At 38.9% G+C, this 18,267-nt stretch overlaps 1 protein-coding gene across 2 annotated transcripts in view; it reads right to left on the minus strand.

Annotated features, from left to right (window-relative positions):
• kcnip1a (Kv channel interacting protein 1 a) overlaps window positions 1-17,900 on the minus strand; it is a 45,083-nt gene extending 27,183 nt beyond the window's left edge. Inside the window, exon 1 of one of the 2 annotated variants that reach the window (XM_086157751.1) lies at window positions 17,323-17,900. In XM_086157751.1, the coding sequence (XP_086013877.1) occupies window positions 17,323-17,380 (58 nt within the window). In that variant the 5' untranslated portion in view covers window positions 17,381-17,900. The remainder of the gene's footprint in view (window positions 1-17,322) is intronic. The other variant, XM_086157750.1, reaches the window with a different exon arrangement.
• Between the last annotated feature and the right edge of the window lie 367 nt (window positions 17,901-18,267).

Consider the following 18,267-nt stretch of genomic DNA (forward strand, 5'->3'; position numbering starts at 1 on the left):
GCTAAGTGAGAGAGCAAGAAAACAGAAGATAATAACTGACAGAGAGAAAGAATTCCAGTAGAGTGGGTGTGTGATGATGTAAGAAAAAAAAAAAAAAAAAAAAAAAAATCAATAAAATGAAGAATAAAATGAAAAAAATTCCAAAAATCTTGGATTATTTATTATTATTTTATATTATTTATTTTCCTTTTTTTTTTGACATTATAACCGTTACGCTGCTGTGACAAAGGAGTTTCCCCTATGGGGATCAATAAAGTTTCTCTTATCTTAGATTTTAAACGGTGTAATGAGGATTTAGAGAATCGCCAGCACATCGGGTTCATGCCAGAGAAACGCGTGCATCACGTTTGCCGTGTGAAAACCCTGCCGGCAGGAATCGCTCTTCATCGGAAGCCACGCTCCGGACATTTCTATCAGCAAAATCAATACAAATATCTCCTCCTCCCGTCCACATGACTTCTCTAACCGATGCATCTCTGTATCTTCATTAGCGGATACATCGGTCCGGGTCCAACTGTGTTATTGGCATAAAAAAAAAAAAAAAAAAAAGGGAATAATTGAAGGGATCTTCATCGTCCGCAGAGGGTTGAGGAGGGTGTGTGAGGAGATATGAGTGAGAGGTAATGAAGGGAATACTGGAGTGGCGTGATGAAAAGGAAAGAGAGAGATGAGAGAAAAGTGAAGAAAAGATTGCGGGCAAAACCAGATAAATACATTTGAAAGTCCGAGCTTTCCTTTCAGACCGTTGAATATAATCCCTGCTATAAACAACCATAAAGAGCCGATAAGATTTACCAATTCATTCATGAGTCAAACCTAAATTTAAAATTCAATTACATTAATTTGTATGAGCTGCAGCGTTTTGACGATCAATACCTTTGCATTGAGAGCCTGTGCTAGTTTAAATAAGATAAACTTTATTCATTCGCAATTCTTTTGGGGAAATTCTTTTGTCACAGGAGTTTTTATGTCGAAAAATATGAATGTAATTATAAACCGAGAGATAATAAGAAGACAATTAGAAAATAGCAAAAGACATCCACGAATAAATTGAAAGTAAAAAGGAAGAACAACAACGTCAAGGATAAGAATGGACAACAGGATGGGGAAAATATAAATAAAAAAGGGGCAGTGGCGGTGAAAATAGACGACCAAAACTAAAGAGTGACAATACCGATGACAAAAATAAATAAAAATAAGCGGGATGCGAATGGGTTGAGACCAACAAGGATAAAATAGACAACATTTTGGGCATGAAACATGTGAATGGGGGAGGAAAATACAAAAACATACAGCACGAATACAGCTTTGAAATGAAATAAACACAAAAAGGACACAATTTCCCAAAAAAAAAAAAAAAAAAAAAAGAAGATGCTAACCCATAAGAACTGCTGTTTAAAGCGTTACGTTTCATTGTGGCGGAGTCCTGCCGACAGATGACGGGGCGCAAAATGCCAAGTGTCAGATGCAACAGCGGGAAAACAAAGTAAATCATGCATGAGAATATGTTCCCGTTGCAAAGCCATGAAGACAGGAATTAAATATGTGCGGCGAGGCCGGATCGAGATGGTTTGGACACGGGCGGAGGAGGGGCGGAGGAATATATTGGTAGAAAGATGCTGAGGTTGGAAGGTCAGCCTAGAGGAAGATTTATAGCCGGAGTGACAGAGGAGGTTAGTCGGTGTGAGACAAGACGACGTTTTTTTTTCCGATGCAGGCAAATGATTTGCTGTAATGACTCCTAACGGGAGCGGTTAAAAAGCAAAAGAAGAAGAATATCTCGCGTGTTATTTCTTTTTATGATTTTAATGATGTCTGCGGAGGTTCTCGCTCATCGAGGTCACGGTGAATTCTTGTCAAAATCCGGCAAAACGACTCGAATTTCTTCACTTGAAGACGTTCCACCCGTCATCGGAGAGGCTTCTTCAGTTCCGATGATCTGACGGGAGTTTTCCGAATATATGGTGGCTTCTTATGCAAGAGTTGAGGTCTAAAGAGGTTGTTATGCCGATGGAGGTGTTGTTCGTTGGGACAAAAGAGCAACTTGTATGAGATGACTTGGATTGGCTTTTGAGATTAAGAAGATTTCGACAAGGATTATCGTGACGGGTGTAGCGATGAACTGCTAATTTCCCTCCAAAAGTAAATTCCAAGGGAAGTACGTCATGTAAATTTTGCAAGCTGTTTTACGTACGTGTACATATTAAACTGAAACGTTATTGACGCACAGGTAGAGAAGAAGCGGAGTGACTATTTAGCCAATCGGAATGCAGAACACAATGTGCGATGCAAATCCGTGAAGTAGCGAAATCGTGAAAAGTAAATCGTGTTATAGCGAGGGATCACTGCACAGTCCTTTCTCTTCATCCATATCCAGTCGCCGCTTCGTTCGGCGACTCCTGACAGTGATTCGACAGCTTGTCGGAAGGCCAGTCCTCGCACTCCCATTCCCTTTGGTTGCGGACGTGGCGACAAATCCTCGCCAGCCAACCTCTACAGCAGGGGTGATCAATACGTCGATCGGGATCTACCAATCCATCGCAAAGGTAATCCCGGTAGATCGCATGATATTAAAATAAAATAGACGTCAGCCTATCATCCAGCCCGTCATTTGATTGATATACGGGACAGCAGGTCAGATGACATCTGATGTTTTCTGACACTGAGGTCACTGCACGTGCACAAACAACGGCACAAAGTGCAGCAAGAAGTGACCTCCAATTTTTTGTTTTTCTATTAAACTTAAAATGGTTGGAGGAGCCGGACCAAGTGAGAAGACAAAATTTTATCACTTTATCACATAGAATGGGAGGACTTTTTTTCACTATGACATTCAAAGTGCGTACGCCTCATCTGCCGGTCTAACATCGCAATACCAAAGAAGGGTAATGTGGCGCGGCATTTTTGGACCATTCGTGGAAAATACGACACGAAATTCGGGCTGAAAAACGGGTCGAGAAAGAGAAAGGTGAAGGAACTAAAATTCCAGTTGTCCGGACGGCAGTCATTTTTCACACAACATACTTCAAAAGCGAAATCTACGACCGAAGCATCGTTCTGAGTGAGTCACGTCATCGGTAATGAGGCCGACAATAATTTCCGTAATTTCCCGACAATAAGCCGTGACTTATTTCACTTAAACTACAATGCAGCTAATATATGGATTTTGGTTTTTTTTTGGGGGGGGGGGGGGCTAACGAGCTTTATGCCGCTAAAACACTTATCCTCGTCACATTGGACCGATGAAACGACCGGAAAATTCTGAGTCCGCTCAACTCCGACACCGAAGAAGACGACTTTGACGGTTTCAGTGTGCAGGAGGACGCTCAAGATAGCAATCGGCTAGCCGGTGCGGCTTATATTGAGGTGCGCGCAATAGTCCGGAAATTACGGTACATCTATATTTTGTGTTGTGCATTATTTGCTCATGCGGTTATGCAAGGTACATCAACATACATTGTACATATAAAGAATGTTTTGCATTTTAGTTGTGAGTGGATCATTTTGATTTGGTTGTTTTATAAGTAGCTCGCATGCTTAAAAAAGTATGAGCACCCGGCTCTACAGGAAATTCTTGGGCACGCCAGACACGTTGTTCGGCCTCGGCTGCTATGTGACACATTCTGATCTATACTCAACAAGGAAAGTGGAAGCAAAACAGCACTTGGTGGATGACCTAATTATAGCGTCTCTAAAATATAGAAAAACAAAAAAATGTCCCTGGCTTTTTTGGGGGGGAGGGCAGGAGGTGGGGTTCACAAATGGAGACGAGCAACTATTCGGATGCGAGTCGGAGCAACGAATCAACTATTTGGACACCTGAGTGTCCACAGTTTTTTCCAAAAGGGCCGAATTTGATGAGGTGGAAATCTGTGAGGGTTGACCAGTCAGCCTGACATTCGCTGAGTGTTTTTGTCGCAAGGTAACAGGAAAAAAAAAGTCAAACTCTTTTCCTTTTGCCTCTTGTTATCTCTTAATGTCAGTAAAACGTTTGCAGTGCCCGGCAATCGGCGTTGCCTTTGTGGCATTTTCATTGGATTCCCGGCCTCTTGAAAAAAAAAAAAAAAAAGCGCCACTGTGGCGTTCTTCTGGTTGCCTCAGTTTTTCGCCACATTTGTTCCTGGTTAGTTTACTTCTGTTTGCTTCTTGATGTTGAATTCTTTGAAATCACCCACACGCTCCTAGCATATTAGGCAGTTGTTTTGTATTTCGGTTAAAAAAAACAATTTTAAATTGTCCTAAAAGCGGCAGTACTTGTAGTACTTTGACAAGGGTCAGAGTTTCCCGTGACGACAGTGTGGCCACAGGTCTACAGCCAATGAATGGTAAAATATAAAATATTATTGATTTTACAACAGATGCAGCGGGTCGGGGTAAATTTGAACACGGGACACATTTGGCCCGCGGGCCGGACGTTGGCTGGTCTGCCATGCACTATCAAATACAAACAAACCACTGACGGAACCAAAAGATCCACCAACACTTGAGGAACCTTTATAAAAAAAAAGGCATTTATAGATATGTGTAAGATAAGCTTAAGGTTCTAGAGCTGATATTATGGCAAAATGTATTTTTTGGAAGCCAAAAATATCAGATCCTCTCAGTGCTCTTTGGTACTTGAATATGCAAAGTTTTTGTGGAAAACATAACATTGAGGATGATTTTATGGTAATAAATATTAATGTTCTTACAATACTGTTTACAACTGGAAAGAAACCCCTACTAGATACCAATACTTTTTTGTTTTCCTTTTCAGAAACATTTTCTGTTTAAATTTCAATGTTTTCTGCAGCTCTGTAAAATTGTGAGGAAAGCATGCGCAGTATCATGAAGTGCACGACTCAAACGTGATCCGTGAGTCACTAGCTTGATGATCGTGAAAGGCAAGGAAACAAATCATGCATTATTCAGCAATACAATGTGCGCGCACACGCACACACACACACACACACACACACACACAGAGAGCGCGTTTTTAACAGTTGAACAATCAGGGCAGTCAAATATGAATTCAAAATGAATAAAATTATACATTATCCAAAAATATCTTAAAAAATGAAAAGAACATCCAGACCAAGGTGAATAACAAATCCGAGGTTATTGTCAACGTTTTTTTTTTGCCGCCAGGCATTCTACGGTTTGTCATTGAAGAGCCGGGATTGGCTCTGGCACCGCTGAGACCCCGAGCAGGGGATGTGGAATAGATAATGAATGAATATTTGAGAAAACACATTTTTCAGCATTCTGAAATATTAATATTATTATAACTGAGTCACAGGCAAACGGTTTCCTAACCTTTTTCAATTCTGTTCAACGCAGTGATGCGACAAGTGACCAGTAATGGTTTAAAATTTGGAATCAATCAGCAGGATGTATAAAATGTATAATTAAAATCAACACCAATATGTCCGTAGAAAATTACTTGCTTTAAGTGTTTGGTCTGTGAAAACTTTATAAACTGTCTACGATGGCTAGTCTTATGCAGGGGTTTTTTGCAAAAAAGGCCATATATGGTGAGGTGAAAATGTATTAGGGGCGACCATTCAACCCTGACATGCTTTGAACCCTTAACATGAAATACAAATTAACTATTTAATGTTTTTGTTTTTTTTTAAATTGCAAATATAATACTTTTCATGTCTTAACACAGTAACAAATCTATATTTTTACCAAAATCACTATTTGAATCCCACATAAAATAAGGAAAAAGTCTGTCTGGGGAAAAAAAAACATATCTATGTTCATTTGAAACATTATTCAGTATAAAATGCAACAGTGATATTATTCAGAAGAACAACGATCTACATTTCTTATTTAATTTCAATGCGAGGGTGGGTATCAAGTAAATTGAAAAAAATGAAAATTGCAATTACATATTTACATTTTTTTGGCATTTTATTTCAACTTTAGAATCATGAATGCTCATATAAACGTATTAGCATTATTTTGTTTGCAATCATCCATACAAAATTAAACAAAAGGAAAAATAGGGAGTTTCTTCATTCAATATTGATTGAAAATACAAAGAAAATTGTTTGGCGGGCCGCATAAAAAAGCTAAACGGGCCGCATTTGGCCCGCGGGCCAGACTTTGGACATGCCGGGTCTGAGGTAAGAGTCGGTCATTATGCTTTTGCAAGATTAACATAGTCACTATTCATTCTTTAAACAAAAAAAGTTCCCAATTCAAAAATGTTTGCTCACAAACTCGATAATATCATGCTTGAGGAACAGCACGACAACCCCGTCGGGGCCCGATGTGTCGTCACGCCGACCGTGGAAAGACTATTTCGGACAAAGTCTGCAGCTGTTTTGCATCCGAGCCTCGCTACCAGGCTGGAAGCACTTAATCGCTCATATATCTTTAAAGAAGAGAAACCCAGAATGAACCATTTTCCTGCGTCCGCCTGTATCTGCGGACCTTCTGATATTCTTAGATGGAAAGGATTGACGCAAGTATTACGATGTTCTGTATATGTGGGACATCTGGACAACATTTTTATTTATTTATTTTTTTATAAACTCACTTTTTGAGTCAAGCCGTGTTAGAAAACACCTACCTGTGATGATTCTCCGAAGTCGGGTTATTGGAAGGGATGCGGAAGTATTACACTCATGGTAAAAAAAAAGACAGTTTCGATCATTTAACTCAAGGATGGGCAGTTATTTTGACTGGCGGGCCACATTTCTTATCGAATTTTTACGCGTGGGCCAACTACGTATCATGTAAATTGAACAAAATGAAAAAAAGAATATTTAAATTTTGGGGCATTTTATTTCAACTTTAAAATCATTCATGATCACATAAATGTACCAACATTATTTTGTATGTAATCATCCATACAAAATTAACGAAAGGAAAAAAAAAATCTAAATTCAATATTGATTAAAAATACTTTGTAAAATATTAAAAGAAAACAGATAAAAAAGATAACAAAAGCAAAACGGGGCCCACGGGCCATGGAATCCCCAGGTCTGATTTAACTGCTTAGAATAAGGTTTTTAGAATAGAACAGTGGAATTTTGTTTTATTTTTTTCTAATTCAAGACATAGGTGAATGTATTACTGGTGCACAAAATGAACTGTGCATCAATATCACAGATCTGCAACTACTTGAGCCAAGATATCTTTGCCCATCTTTCCTCTAGTCTATCACTAAATGGCGTCATTTGAAAGAGACGCTTTTCCCAGCATGATATTCGCCATCTTCAACACAGCTGGTTTTCTGAGTCTTTCACCAAGGGCGCGTGGTTCGCCCTCCTTTGGGATCAGGTAAGCAACTTCGTACGATGCTGTGAGGATCGGTAAGTTGTTGGGGACAAAGCTGAGATCAGGCACACTAGCCTTTTCGTCGAATCTGGTTTTCTTCACCTTGAATTCAGCGAGCGTTCCGATCCGATCATAATTAGTATGAAGGGATTGAAATAGTAAGGAAGAAATCACATGACGTACCAACATGACAGTCATGATTATATGACCTCCGCCCAACCCCTTTGGGTTCGATTGAACCCAGGTTAAGAACCATTGGAACAGAATATTTACCCAGCAATCTACATACAAGGTGTCAGACTCAAGTTAAACTCAAGTTTCGCGAGAACGTCTTAAATCTGATTGTCTTAAAATTTGATAATTCAAATGTGTGCATTGACTATAAACTACATTTCCCATGATTCATGCCGATTATGTTACCCGCAAAGTGATTGCATCCCGCTGTTAGATTGCAGTGTGTCCACATCAATGCCATTTTCAATTAATGAAATTGAGAAATACAAATTATTCAAAAATGTCCAGGAAGAGAAACATTGATGCAGAAAGATGGGAGAGTGAATACATGTTTGTGCTTCAAGGACAAAAAAAAAACAATATTTCTTTTGTGTTTTGAGGCAGCGTCGGTTGTCAAAGAGTACAATCTACGTCGGCATTTTGACACAAAATACGGAGCTAAGTGTGCTAAAGTTAGCCTTCCAGAAAAACAAGAAATTTTCCAAGAATTAAAAGCCGAAATGTTACATATGCATTGAATTAGATGTGATGCAAATGCTTGTGTAACATTTTGGATTTGGATGAGTAATAAATTCAGAGTTATTTAACATTAAGGAGTAGTTACATTTATTTTACATCACGTTACATTTAGCTACATGTATACTATTAGCGCTACATGTGGCCCTTTGAGGGCAACCATTATGCTGATTAATTATTATAATTATTAATTTTAATGATTTTTTTGTTATCTTTTATTCTAGTTAATTATATTTAAATTTTATTTCATATTCCATTTTGATTTTTGTTAAAAAAATTGATTTAATTTTTTATTTTTATTCATTCCAATCACGTTACCCGCAAAGTCCTATTCTATTCTATGCAAACTCATAACATTTTGGCAACAAGTAACACGTAACATTTGCTTAACAAGTTGCTGAACAATGACAGTATATAAACAACATAAACAGTTTAAACAAGTGCACTTTTCTGCATTGACGTAATGGTTAAGCCACAAAATTTTCATACATTCCTTTCACCTTCATTGTTATTCTCTTAGTTACTTGTACGGCTGCAGAAACGAGCACCCGGAAGCCTGATGCGGCAAAGCAGGCATTTTCATTTCTATTGATTTCTTTCTTAACTGTCATTTATTTCTACCCGGTGCTATCCACGAGTGTCGGGGAATGTTTAGATTGATTCAGTCGTTCATTCATGATCTATTCCGCTTATCCTGCACTCGAGGTCCGTTGGGGGTTGGAGGATATCCCAGCTGGTGTTGGACAATGACAGGGACACATATGGAGAGAATCAACCATCCACAGCCGGACAATTCACGGTCTCCAGTGGACGTCCTGAGTGTTTTTGGACTGTAGGAGGAAACCGGAGAACCAGCGAGAACACATGCAAACTCCACACAGAAAAGCCAGATTCAAAGCAGGGGATCTTCTTGCTTGTAGAAAGATAATTTCTATATGCGTGGGACTTCCTGGTGCACCTTTTGGTGACTTTTATGTAAATTCTACCTCTTTGTTGGGATGTCACTATTTGAGTTTCTTGTTGACTTCCGGGTGATCAAATCCATTTGTTCGTTTTACATTTTTTTCTTTCCAAGATTGGCCAGAGAGGCACAACCTCTCCTTACTCCCCTGACTGCACGTCACTGATCACAAAGTAGCCTCATGATCAATTTTTGTTAATCATTCAATCCTTTTTTTTTTATCTCACTCTTTTTCCTTTCCAGGATTTGAGTATTTATTTTTTTCAATCTTTACCGTTTTTTAGTAATTATTTTATTTATTTTATTTTATTAAAAATGTTATCAAATTTATTTAGTAATTATTTATTATTTTTATTATTCGCTATTTAATTTTTGATTTTTATGAAAATTTCTATTTTGATTCTTCCCCACTTTGTCACAGGAGCTGCTTTGAACAAAAAAAAATCCATTAGCATAAAAAAAAAAATTACATTTGTGGATGCGGCGGGTAAAATCAAGTGTTAAGGTGATGTGTGTTACATTAATAGGAGGCCAGGCAATTTTCTTTTTTTTAAGCACAAAGAGATGAATGCAGGAGTTGGTTTGATAATAAAAGTGGGATTAAATGCCGCCCTGACGCAGGGAACACAGGTTGTTTCTCATTGTAACAGCAGCAGAGCGCAGCCCCTGTCAAAACAATACATACAGGTTGGACGAACAGAGTGTGTATCGGTTTTTATCATCTGTGTTTGTCAAATCGGCTGCGTCGCACTAACACAGGGGCCCGGAGGCGCCCGTGGGGCTGCCTGGCCCTCGGAGATAAATTGTACAGAAAATGTTGTTTATCTTAAAAATTGTGAAGCTCTTAAATCATTTACACTTTACATTATACAGATTTTTTTTTTTTTTTTTTTTTTTATTAAAAGAAAAATGAATGTATGTATAATTGCAATACAAAGAGATCAAACATTCACAGAGGATGTGTTTTTTTTTGGGGGGGGGGATATTTTATGGAAATCAGGTTTTGCGGTGAATATCTATTTAGCGTATACTAGGGTATGAGGAAAAAAAAAAAATAGAAAGATCGGAACATCACACATCACATAGATGCACAAACACACATACGCTTTGGGCATGGGATTATCCAGAAACAAGATTTTATGTGGCGCATAAAAAAAAAAAAAGCTTTTGCTGTCCTAATTGGCCCTTTTGGTGCACTTCTTTTGATGTGTGAGGATGAGAGCGAGGGGTGGAAACTGTAAAGCCTATTAAAGATACAGGATCCGGGCTCTTTAGCCCTGCAGCAGATTGAAATACTGAGGCAAAGATGGGTTTTTCTCCTGGAGACCCAAATACGCGCGCACAGGCACCGACACGTTGCGCTGGCCTCAAACTCTTCGTGATTAGCGGAGTTTCAAACGCTTGCAAAGATCCCAGAGTAGGACAAGGCTATTCTTTGTGCAAGACTTAAAGCTAAAAAAAAAAAAAATGTGAAAGAGTGAGAAGACTGAAAACAGGCGGGAGGGAAGAGACCCAAAAAAAACTCGGAGACTCGCAAAGAGCTGACAAATAGCCAAAGATCAAGAAAATAAAAGTCTCAAGGAAAAGAAGTGGAGGGTGGGGGAGGACGGGGGGGGGGGGGGACTTGAAAGGGGCAAGAAAAAACACTTTAGATGCAAAATGAGGAAGTTCAAGGAGGTGAGAGCGAAGCAAAACAAAAGAGGGAGAATTAAAATTCACTTGACAAAGCGAGGGAGCGCGGAGGGATGAGAGCAGAAGCAAAACAAATGGAGCGAGCAAACAGGGAGATGAATGTTTTGGTAAAGCGGGGGTTTTGTAGTTTATCACGCAGCCTTTGGGAGATACTTCATAAAGGATAGCAGGTTGTGCACACTGAAAAACTATTTCTTTTTCTTTTTTTTTTGTTTTAACCCCAGGTGAGATATGAATGCTCACCTACACGGTACTGTGAGGTTCTTCTGATCAGCTGCGGCTCCTGACAAAAGTATCAGCGGAGGGGGAACAGCTTTTGCAATGATGACTAAAGTGACCGATTAAATAGCTAAAAATCCAGGTGACTATTGTTGCAATTTTTGTTTTTCTCGGCAAAATCGGTCGTCCATGCGTTGCTGTCTACCATGTCGCCGTCAGGATGGCGGAAAAGAGCGCTCGCTAGTTCGCAGCAGGTTTTGTTGTCGTATCAACAGCGCGAAAATTCCATGGTTGTACGATTTCACCCCCTTTGTTCAAATCTTGGTTCAGGTAGATCAGGGGTCGGCAAACCTCAACACCCAAAGAGCCATTTGGACCCGGTTTCCACGGAAAAGAAAACACCGGGAGCCGCAGTTACTATTTGACGTCTAAAAAAAAAAGTATTGCCGTATATATTGCTTTTTCATATTTTGCCTACCCGGGCTTGAAAGTCTCGACAAATTGACGGTGTCGTGGCTGGTGTACCGGCTTCCGCGAGTGTGACGTATATATTGAGCTTCGAAAAATATATAAATATAATCTAATTTTAATATTTCAAGATCACCGCGATCTTCCAATTTAGATTTAAAATTAAAAAAAGTAACTAACACAAATAAAATTTGGCGCACACACGTGCAAAAAAACCCCTTAAAACACCTTATCTCTTCAGCGTTCTTGCATTTGGGTCAGGCGCTCTTTGCCTATAATTATAACAGTCCTATTTGTTTCGTTGCCGATAATGCTTCGCTACTGCGTCAACTGAAACTTTTTTGAGATATGCAATTGAATTTCCTCTAAGTTGCCATCCTGATATTGCACACATATGTGCAAGCCTGTAGGGAATGCACTGAAGCGCCTGATTTTTGGAGAAAAAAAAAAAAAAAAGGATTTTCCATGAATCTATGAGAACCCGGAGCCATTTCAGCCTGACTGAAAATCACCCAAAGAGAGCAGAATGTGATTTTAAAATATTCCCTCCTTCTGATAGTGCTGAATAAGTAAGCCTTATTTGACGCGGTGACGGTTTAACTACAACAAAAACAAAAATCTATCCAGACGTTACAGCCTTCTCACTCGTCTCAAGACGACTTTCAGAAATGTGGATCGACCCAAATCAACACAAAGTGTTGGTCTGAGAGATACAAAAATGTTTTTTTTTACTTCTTCTCAATCAATAAAACCAAAACAGAGCAAAACTGCAGAAAAAAAACCAAGTAAAAAAAATAACAACCTGAAGCAAATCAAAGATTGCTTGAAAGAATAATGAGTAGAGGCTTCAACCGACTTTTTGTGTTTTATGAACACTAAAAAAATACATTACACTCATTTTCTATTCTAATCCTTGTTGTTGTTGTCATTTTGTTTATTTTTATCCTTATTGTTGTTGTTGTAATTCTGCTATCTATTTTATCATTGTTGTTGTCATTCTGTTACCTATTTTTATCCTTGTCGTCATTTTGGTTATCTATTTTTATCCTTGTTGTGGTTGTTGTCAATTCTCTATTCTATTCATATGTCTCTTATATTTATATTTATATTCATGTTTATTGATATTATTCTTGTTGCACTTCCCCTATGGGGATCAATATAATACTATTTTATTTGATACAGGACAGTTAGATAGATAGATAGATAGATTAAATAAAAGTATTGAAAAGATCAGCTATGAATGAATGAATAGATAAATAGAAGACCTTGATAATATTTGTACTACTATTTTGCACAAACAGAGTATTGAGACCTTTGTTGGATTAATAACTCCAAAGGGATTGTAGATTTAAGAACTGCAGTCGTTTAAAATACTTTTGCTTACTTTGAAAGCTAAATACAAAATATCACATTGTATAGAATTTTGCCTGAGCATGTTTGTTTTCTATAGATAAGCGACGCAAAACTTTTACCGTATTTATATCTAGAATTTTGGAATATATATCCTGTTTCTTTTTCATTACAATAACCGGCTCATACAATAGATTTTACAGAGCCAAGGTTTGAAGTGTTTATAGCTTTTTTTTTTTTTTTATGCCTCCAGACAAAGATACTGTGTCCAGAGATAAGCTTATGTCACCCAAATAAATAAAATTCTGTTGTTTTTTTGCAAGAAAAAAAAAGTGTTCCCTCTGAACGATGATTTGTACAGACTTTCGGAAACAAAAACTATATTATAACCACATATTAAATCAACCCAGCTGTGTTATTTAAACTATATATTTTTGTAAATTTCCACAAATAAAACCTGCAATCTAACATGAGGCCAGCGATGCCGTATAGCTCAGAGAAGTTGGCGTGTGGTAAGGTTTATGTCTGGTGAGGCACTGGCTGATGTGCCTCATGATCGCACAGCAAGAGTAACTAGTAACACACATATAGGTGTTGACAAAAAAAAAACCACTGTACATTGGAAATGGAGTTCATATAGCAAAAGTGTTTAAACATTTAAAAAGTGACTTACACGGAAAGAAATACGGTCTTAGTGGAGAGCATGCCGGCAGTCAGCAATCGCAATCTACGGTGAGGCTCAACAGTCCGCTGCCTCACCGCATGTCTCTTCTCAGAATGTGAACAGTAAATGAGAAAAATCCAGCGATTTTGAATAAACAATTTAAATGAAAAATACCTTTATAGTGCAAATCACTGATAAATATAACCATTTAAGTATTTTTTTTATTTTTTAATTTTTTCTCCTGCCTCCCCTGACTGCACGTCACTGATCACAAAGTAGCCTCATGATCAATTTTTGTTGATCATTCAATCCTTTTTTTTTATTTTACTATTTTTCTATCCAAGATTTGAAGATTTATATATTTCGATCTTTAACGTTTTTTAGTGATTATTTCTATTTTTCGCGATGTAATTTTTGATTTTTTTATAGATGTCTATTTTGATTCTTCCCCACTTTGTCACAGGAGCTGCGCTCAACAAAAAAAAAGCAATGTCCCCCTGGAGGCTAAATAAAGTAGTCTGATTCTCAAACTGGTGAAGTAAAATTGAAAAATACTTTTATAGAGCAAATCACTGATAAATTTAACCATTTAATTATTTTTTTTAATTTAATTGTTTTTTTCCAAGATTGGCAAGTGAGGCACGGCCTCTTCTGCCTCCCCTGACTGCACGTTGCTGGTTCAGAGAGCGTGGCATTAAGGAAGAGACAGGAAGCAGAGCTGGAGGTGGCAGAAATGAAGATGTCTAGGTTCTCTTTGGGGCTGGCGGATGGATGGATGGGATCGCGAATGAATCCATCAGAGGGACAGCACATGTCAGATGTTTCGGAAAGAAGGTCAGGCTGAGATGGTGCGGTCATGTATTGAGGAAGGAGAGTGAATATATTGGTAGAAGGATGCTGAGGTCAGAAACGCCAGCCAGGTGGCCTCGAGTTACACCGAAGAGAAGATTTATGAATGCAGTGAAAGAGGACATGAAGTTAGTTGGTGTGAGAGAAGAGGATATGAAGAATAGGGTTGGAAGGAAGAGGTTGTTTCTCTGTGCTGACGGCAGAAGTGGAAAGCCGAGAGGAAGAGACAAAAAGAAAAAGTAATCTCACATGACCAGTGCATCGATCAAATATCCTCTCATCAATGGTTGATTTTGACTTTTCATATATGTTGCAAATTTAGTCAGCGTCACAATAAAATCTGCAGGGAAATTGTAACTTTTTCATTCATTTCACCCACAAAAGAAATTTTCTTGCCGTAATGCAAATTGAATGTTGAATATTTGTGTATTTGATTATTCGAACAGCAAAAAAAAAAAAAAACAACGTCATGAATGTCGGACCATTTTTCAAAGACCTCCTCTAATTGATTATTTTGACGTTTTATGCGGAAATGTAAGAAATGCTTTATTTGTATGACAAGCGAATTTTATTATTGTTATATATGAAAAAAGGAAAAAGTTGTGAAAGTTACTGGAATTTTTTCAAAAATAGATTTTTGCCATTTCTAATAATATTTTAAAAAATTAAATAATTATCCACATAACTACAATAAAATATTTTGGAATAAATGTATTTCAGAACAGCAAAGCTTTTCATTTGGCAATAGAGGTTAGAAAAAAATCGGCACACCAAAAATGCTCCAAAAATAAAGATAATTTATTCTACATACAGTACAAAGAAAAGATATTCCAAACGACCATAGGCTTCCTCAGATGCTTACCAGAGATGATGTGCAAAATCATGAAACCTCATGCCAGAATATTTATTTTGTGCCATATATAGAACATTTTTGGTGTGCAGATTTTTTTAAACCTCGATTCAGTTGACTTTTTTTTTGATCCAACCCTAACCGGGCAGCGAATGTACGTGTTTTTTTTTTTTTTCCTTTTTCTAGCTCTTCGAAAAGATTCACCGTCACCGGGAAGAATCACTCGAAAAATCCCGGATATGTGATTTTTTTTCCGCCGCAGTTTTTGGAAACTTCTCGAACGCCAGCGTTGACCTTCGTGCAGATGGCGACCCCGGAGCGACGCGATCCGCAGAGCGGTCCGTCCGAGGCTGTCAGATCTTTTCAAGTCAAAAGCTCCTCCGGACTTCGAAGTCGTGGTCGAATTACGTCTCGTCTGCTTTTCAGAGTTGAGTACGTGACTCAAGTCTGCAAACCAGATTGTGTTCTGTTAAATTTTGCACCTCCAGAGTTCTGCTGGATGCCTCCTGCTGGGTTGCGATCAAGGATGGGCCAACCTTCAGTGAGAAATGACTCAAAACCTCCTGTCATGATGCCACCTTCTTTTTTTTTTTACACTACTGCAGCAGATGGTGAAGCACACACACACACACACACACACACACACACACACACACACACACACACACACACACACTCTGATATCCTGTCGCCTCTGTGGACCGATGTTACTTCCTCTCTCAACTTTTCGCCCCTCCTCTTGACTCTCCTTGATCTACACAAATCCCCGCACACACACACATGTTGAAAATGTCATACACCATTTTCTGACACTTGCCTTATAAGCATTGTTGCTTTTCCTTAGGTAAAAAAAAAATGTAAGGGAAGACCATGACCCAGTTTCTCTTCCGGGAAGATGGATACCTTCATCTCTTCCTACAGGTTTTATGTTCCGCCTCGAGAACCTTGTTTTCCAACAAGCTATCGGGTTCAGAGCCGTTGCCGCGCTGTGAAACAAGGCGCAGGCTGGGATTTAATTTAAACAACCCACGCATGATTCTATGTAAGCCTGTATTTCAATGAACCATTTATCTGGCTTTTCTTCTTTGGCTGTCGTGTTCAGTATATTGTTTGTTTGTTTGTTTGCACAGAAAATATAGATAACCAGAACCCATGATGACCAAATTAATAATATCACAACAATAGCACTTTCAACTTGCAAAATACATATTTTATTGCCTGTTTATATATTGTATAGTTATTTTATTGCCTAGCTGTATATTTTATATTTATTGTCTATTTTATTTGTATTGTCCAGGACTACAGATGGAAATTAGCTATGAGCTACAATCTGGTACAAACATCTCTGCCTCTGTGCTTAATGTAATTGTACACTGTCCTAATAAACTTCTAAACAAACAAACCCGGTACTCATGATGTCCAATCCATCACTGGGAATTCTTGTCATATTCCTATATGTTTTTTTTTGTTTTTTTTTTCTTATCTTATGTATTTTTGTGACGTTTGATTGTCTCCCCGTCGCTTTACCTAACGCGGATCCGAATCCGACGGCAATAACCATCAGGTCCGAGGTCAACAGACACGGGGGCAGACCTTGACAAAAGGCTTGCAGATTACACGGTGATTTACTGCACCCGTGCCCGCCGGAGACGCACACACACACAAAAAAAAAAGAAAAATTCAGATGCTGAATGAAGTGTAGAAATATATGCACATTAAAAAATAAAAGAGGTACTAAACAGGCTTGTGACTATGTAACACGTCGCATTAGTATGCATGCATGCATCCAGAGGCACTGCTAGTTTTCTCTTGTCAAACAGTAGCGAGACAGACAGGAAATAGGTTGGTTGGGGAAAGCAGACGGGGTAAATACCATCACCTTTTATAGACATGACCGGTGGCACGGCTGCATAAACACACATATATACCACTTTAGGCGTTATACATCCCGAAGTCCACGGTTCAAACAGAGGGCAGGTGGCCTGGAGATTGCATCATAAACCAATAATGAGAGACATTTCTGTCACAACTTAACATCACCGGCCAGTATTTTTTTTTGGGGGGGCTAATTCCCATAATGCACTACAGATATATTCATTATTTAAAAAAAAAAAAAAAAAAAAAAATCATTAATCCTCAACGGAAACAACATGACAGGTGTTTTTTTTTTTCCCCACGAGACACCGTCGTTCGAGTGTGTGGAACTTGCGCGTTTGTCAAACAATTCAAAAGAAAAATAAAACGTCTTACCTTTGTGGTAGCTGACTTGCTTCGATTGCATGGAAAAGGTTCCCATCACGAGACCCATTTCGACTTCCTGGCAACGGTGAGATTATGTGTGCGAGTGTGTTCCTGCCCGCCCTGTAAACAAGGTGTGCTGCTCCGCGTGGCCACAATAGCTTTGTGTGTATCGTAATTGAATTAGTCCTTTAGCCAGCTGTGTATGTGGAAGTACAGATATCACTTCTCATGCTGCCTCGGACCAACACCGCCGTGCCTCCTCTGCTCGAGGGTGTGTGTGTGAGTGAGTAAGAGAGGAGATGTGTGTGAAAAAGAGAGTGTGTGAATGAAATAGAGGGTGCACATGCACTCTGAAGCTACCTTTGTCGAGGCTGTCAGTGAGGCTGCCTATTTTACATCCCCTCTATCTATCTATCTATCTCTCTATCGTGCTTGCCCTCCCTCTCTCCGTCTCTCTCTCTCTCTTTTTCACACACTCACACACACACTCGGCTGCCAGACTGTCATTCCATCAATTCCTGTGTATCTCTTTATGTATCTACCTCTTTCTGTGTCCTTCTCTCCCTCTGCTCTTCCTCTTCGTCTCAGACGCTCTGTGTCTTTGTCTGTCTGGTGAGGAAAGAGGGATTGCACACTGTTGCATAGAATGAGAGAGACGTGAGAGGGAGGGCGTGTGTGTGTGTGTGTGAGTGAGTGAGAGAGAGAGAAGACAAAACACATTGGACAGAAAGGAAGAGATTCATGGAAAGAAAAAAGGGAGAAGATGCAAGCGGCGGGGAAGCAAAGTGTGCGAGAGGTGACGGAAGATAACGTGAGGGCTCAAACGCTCAGCTCCCCTCGATGCTATTCAGCAGGGAAAAAAAAAAAAAAAAAAAAAGGAATATATCTGTCGAGTGTTGTGCTCGCCGCTTTATCTCCACATGCCCGGGTCTGACAGGCGCTACGTCTAATTGT

The sequence above is a fragment of the Fistularia commersonii genome, chromosome 13, assembly GCF_037954325.1.
Source record: "Fistularia commersonii isolate RoL2024-O1a breed Wild chromosome 13, RoL_Fcom_v1.0, whole genome shotgun sequence".
Classification (NCBI taxonomy): domain Eukaryota; kingdom Metazoa; phylum Chordata; class Actinopteri; order Syngnathiformes; family Fistulariidae; genus Fistularia; species Fistularia commersonii.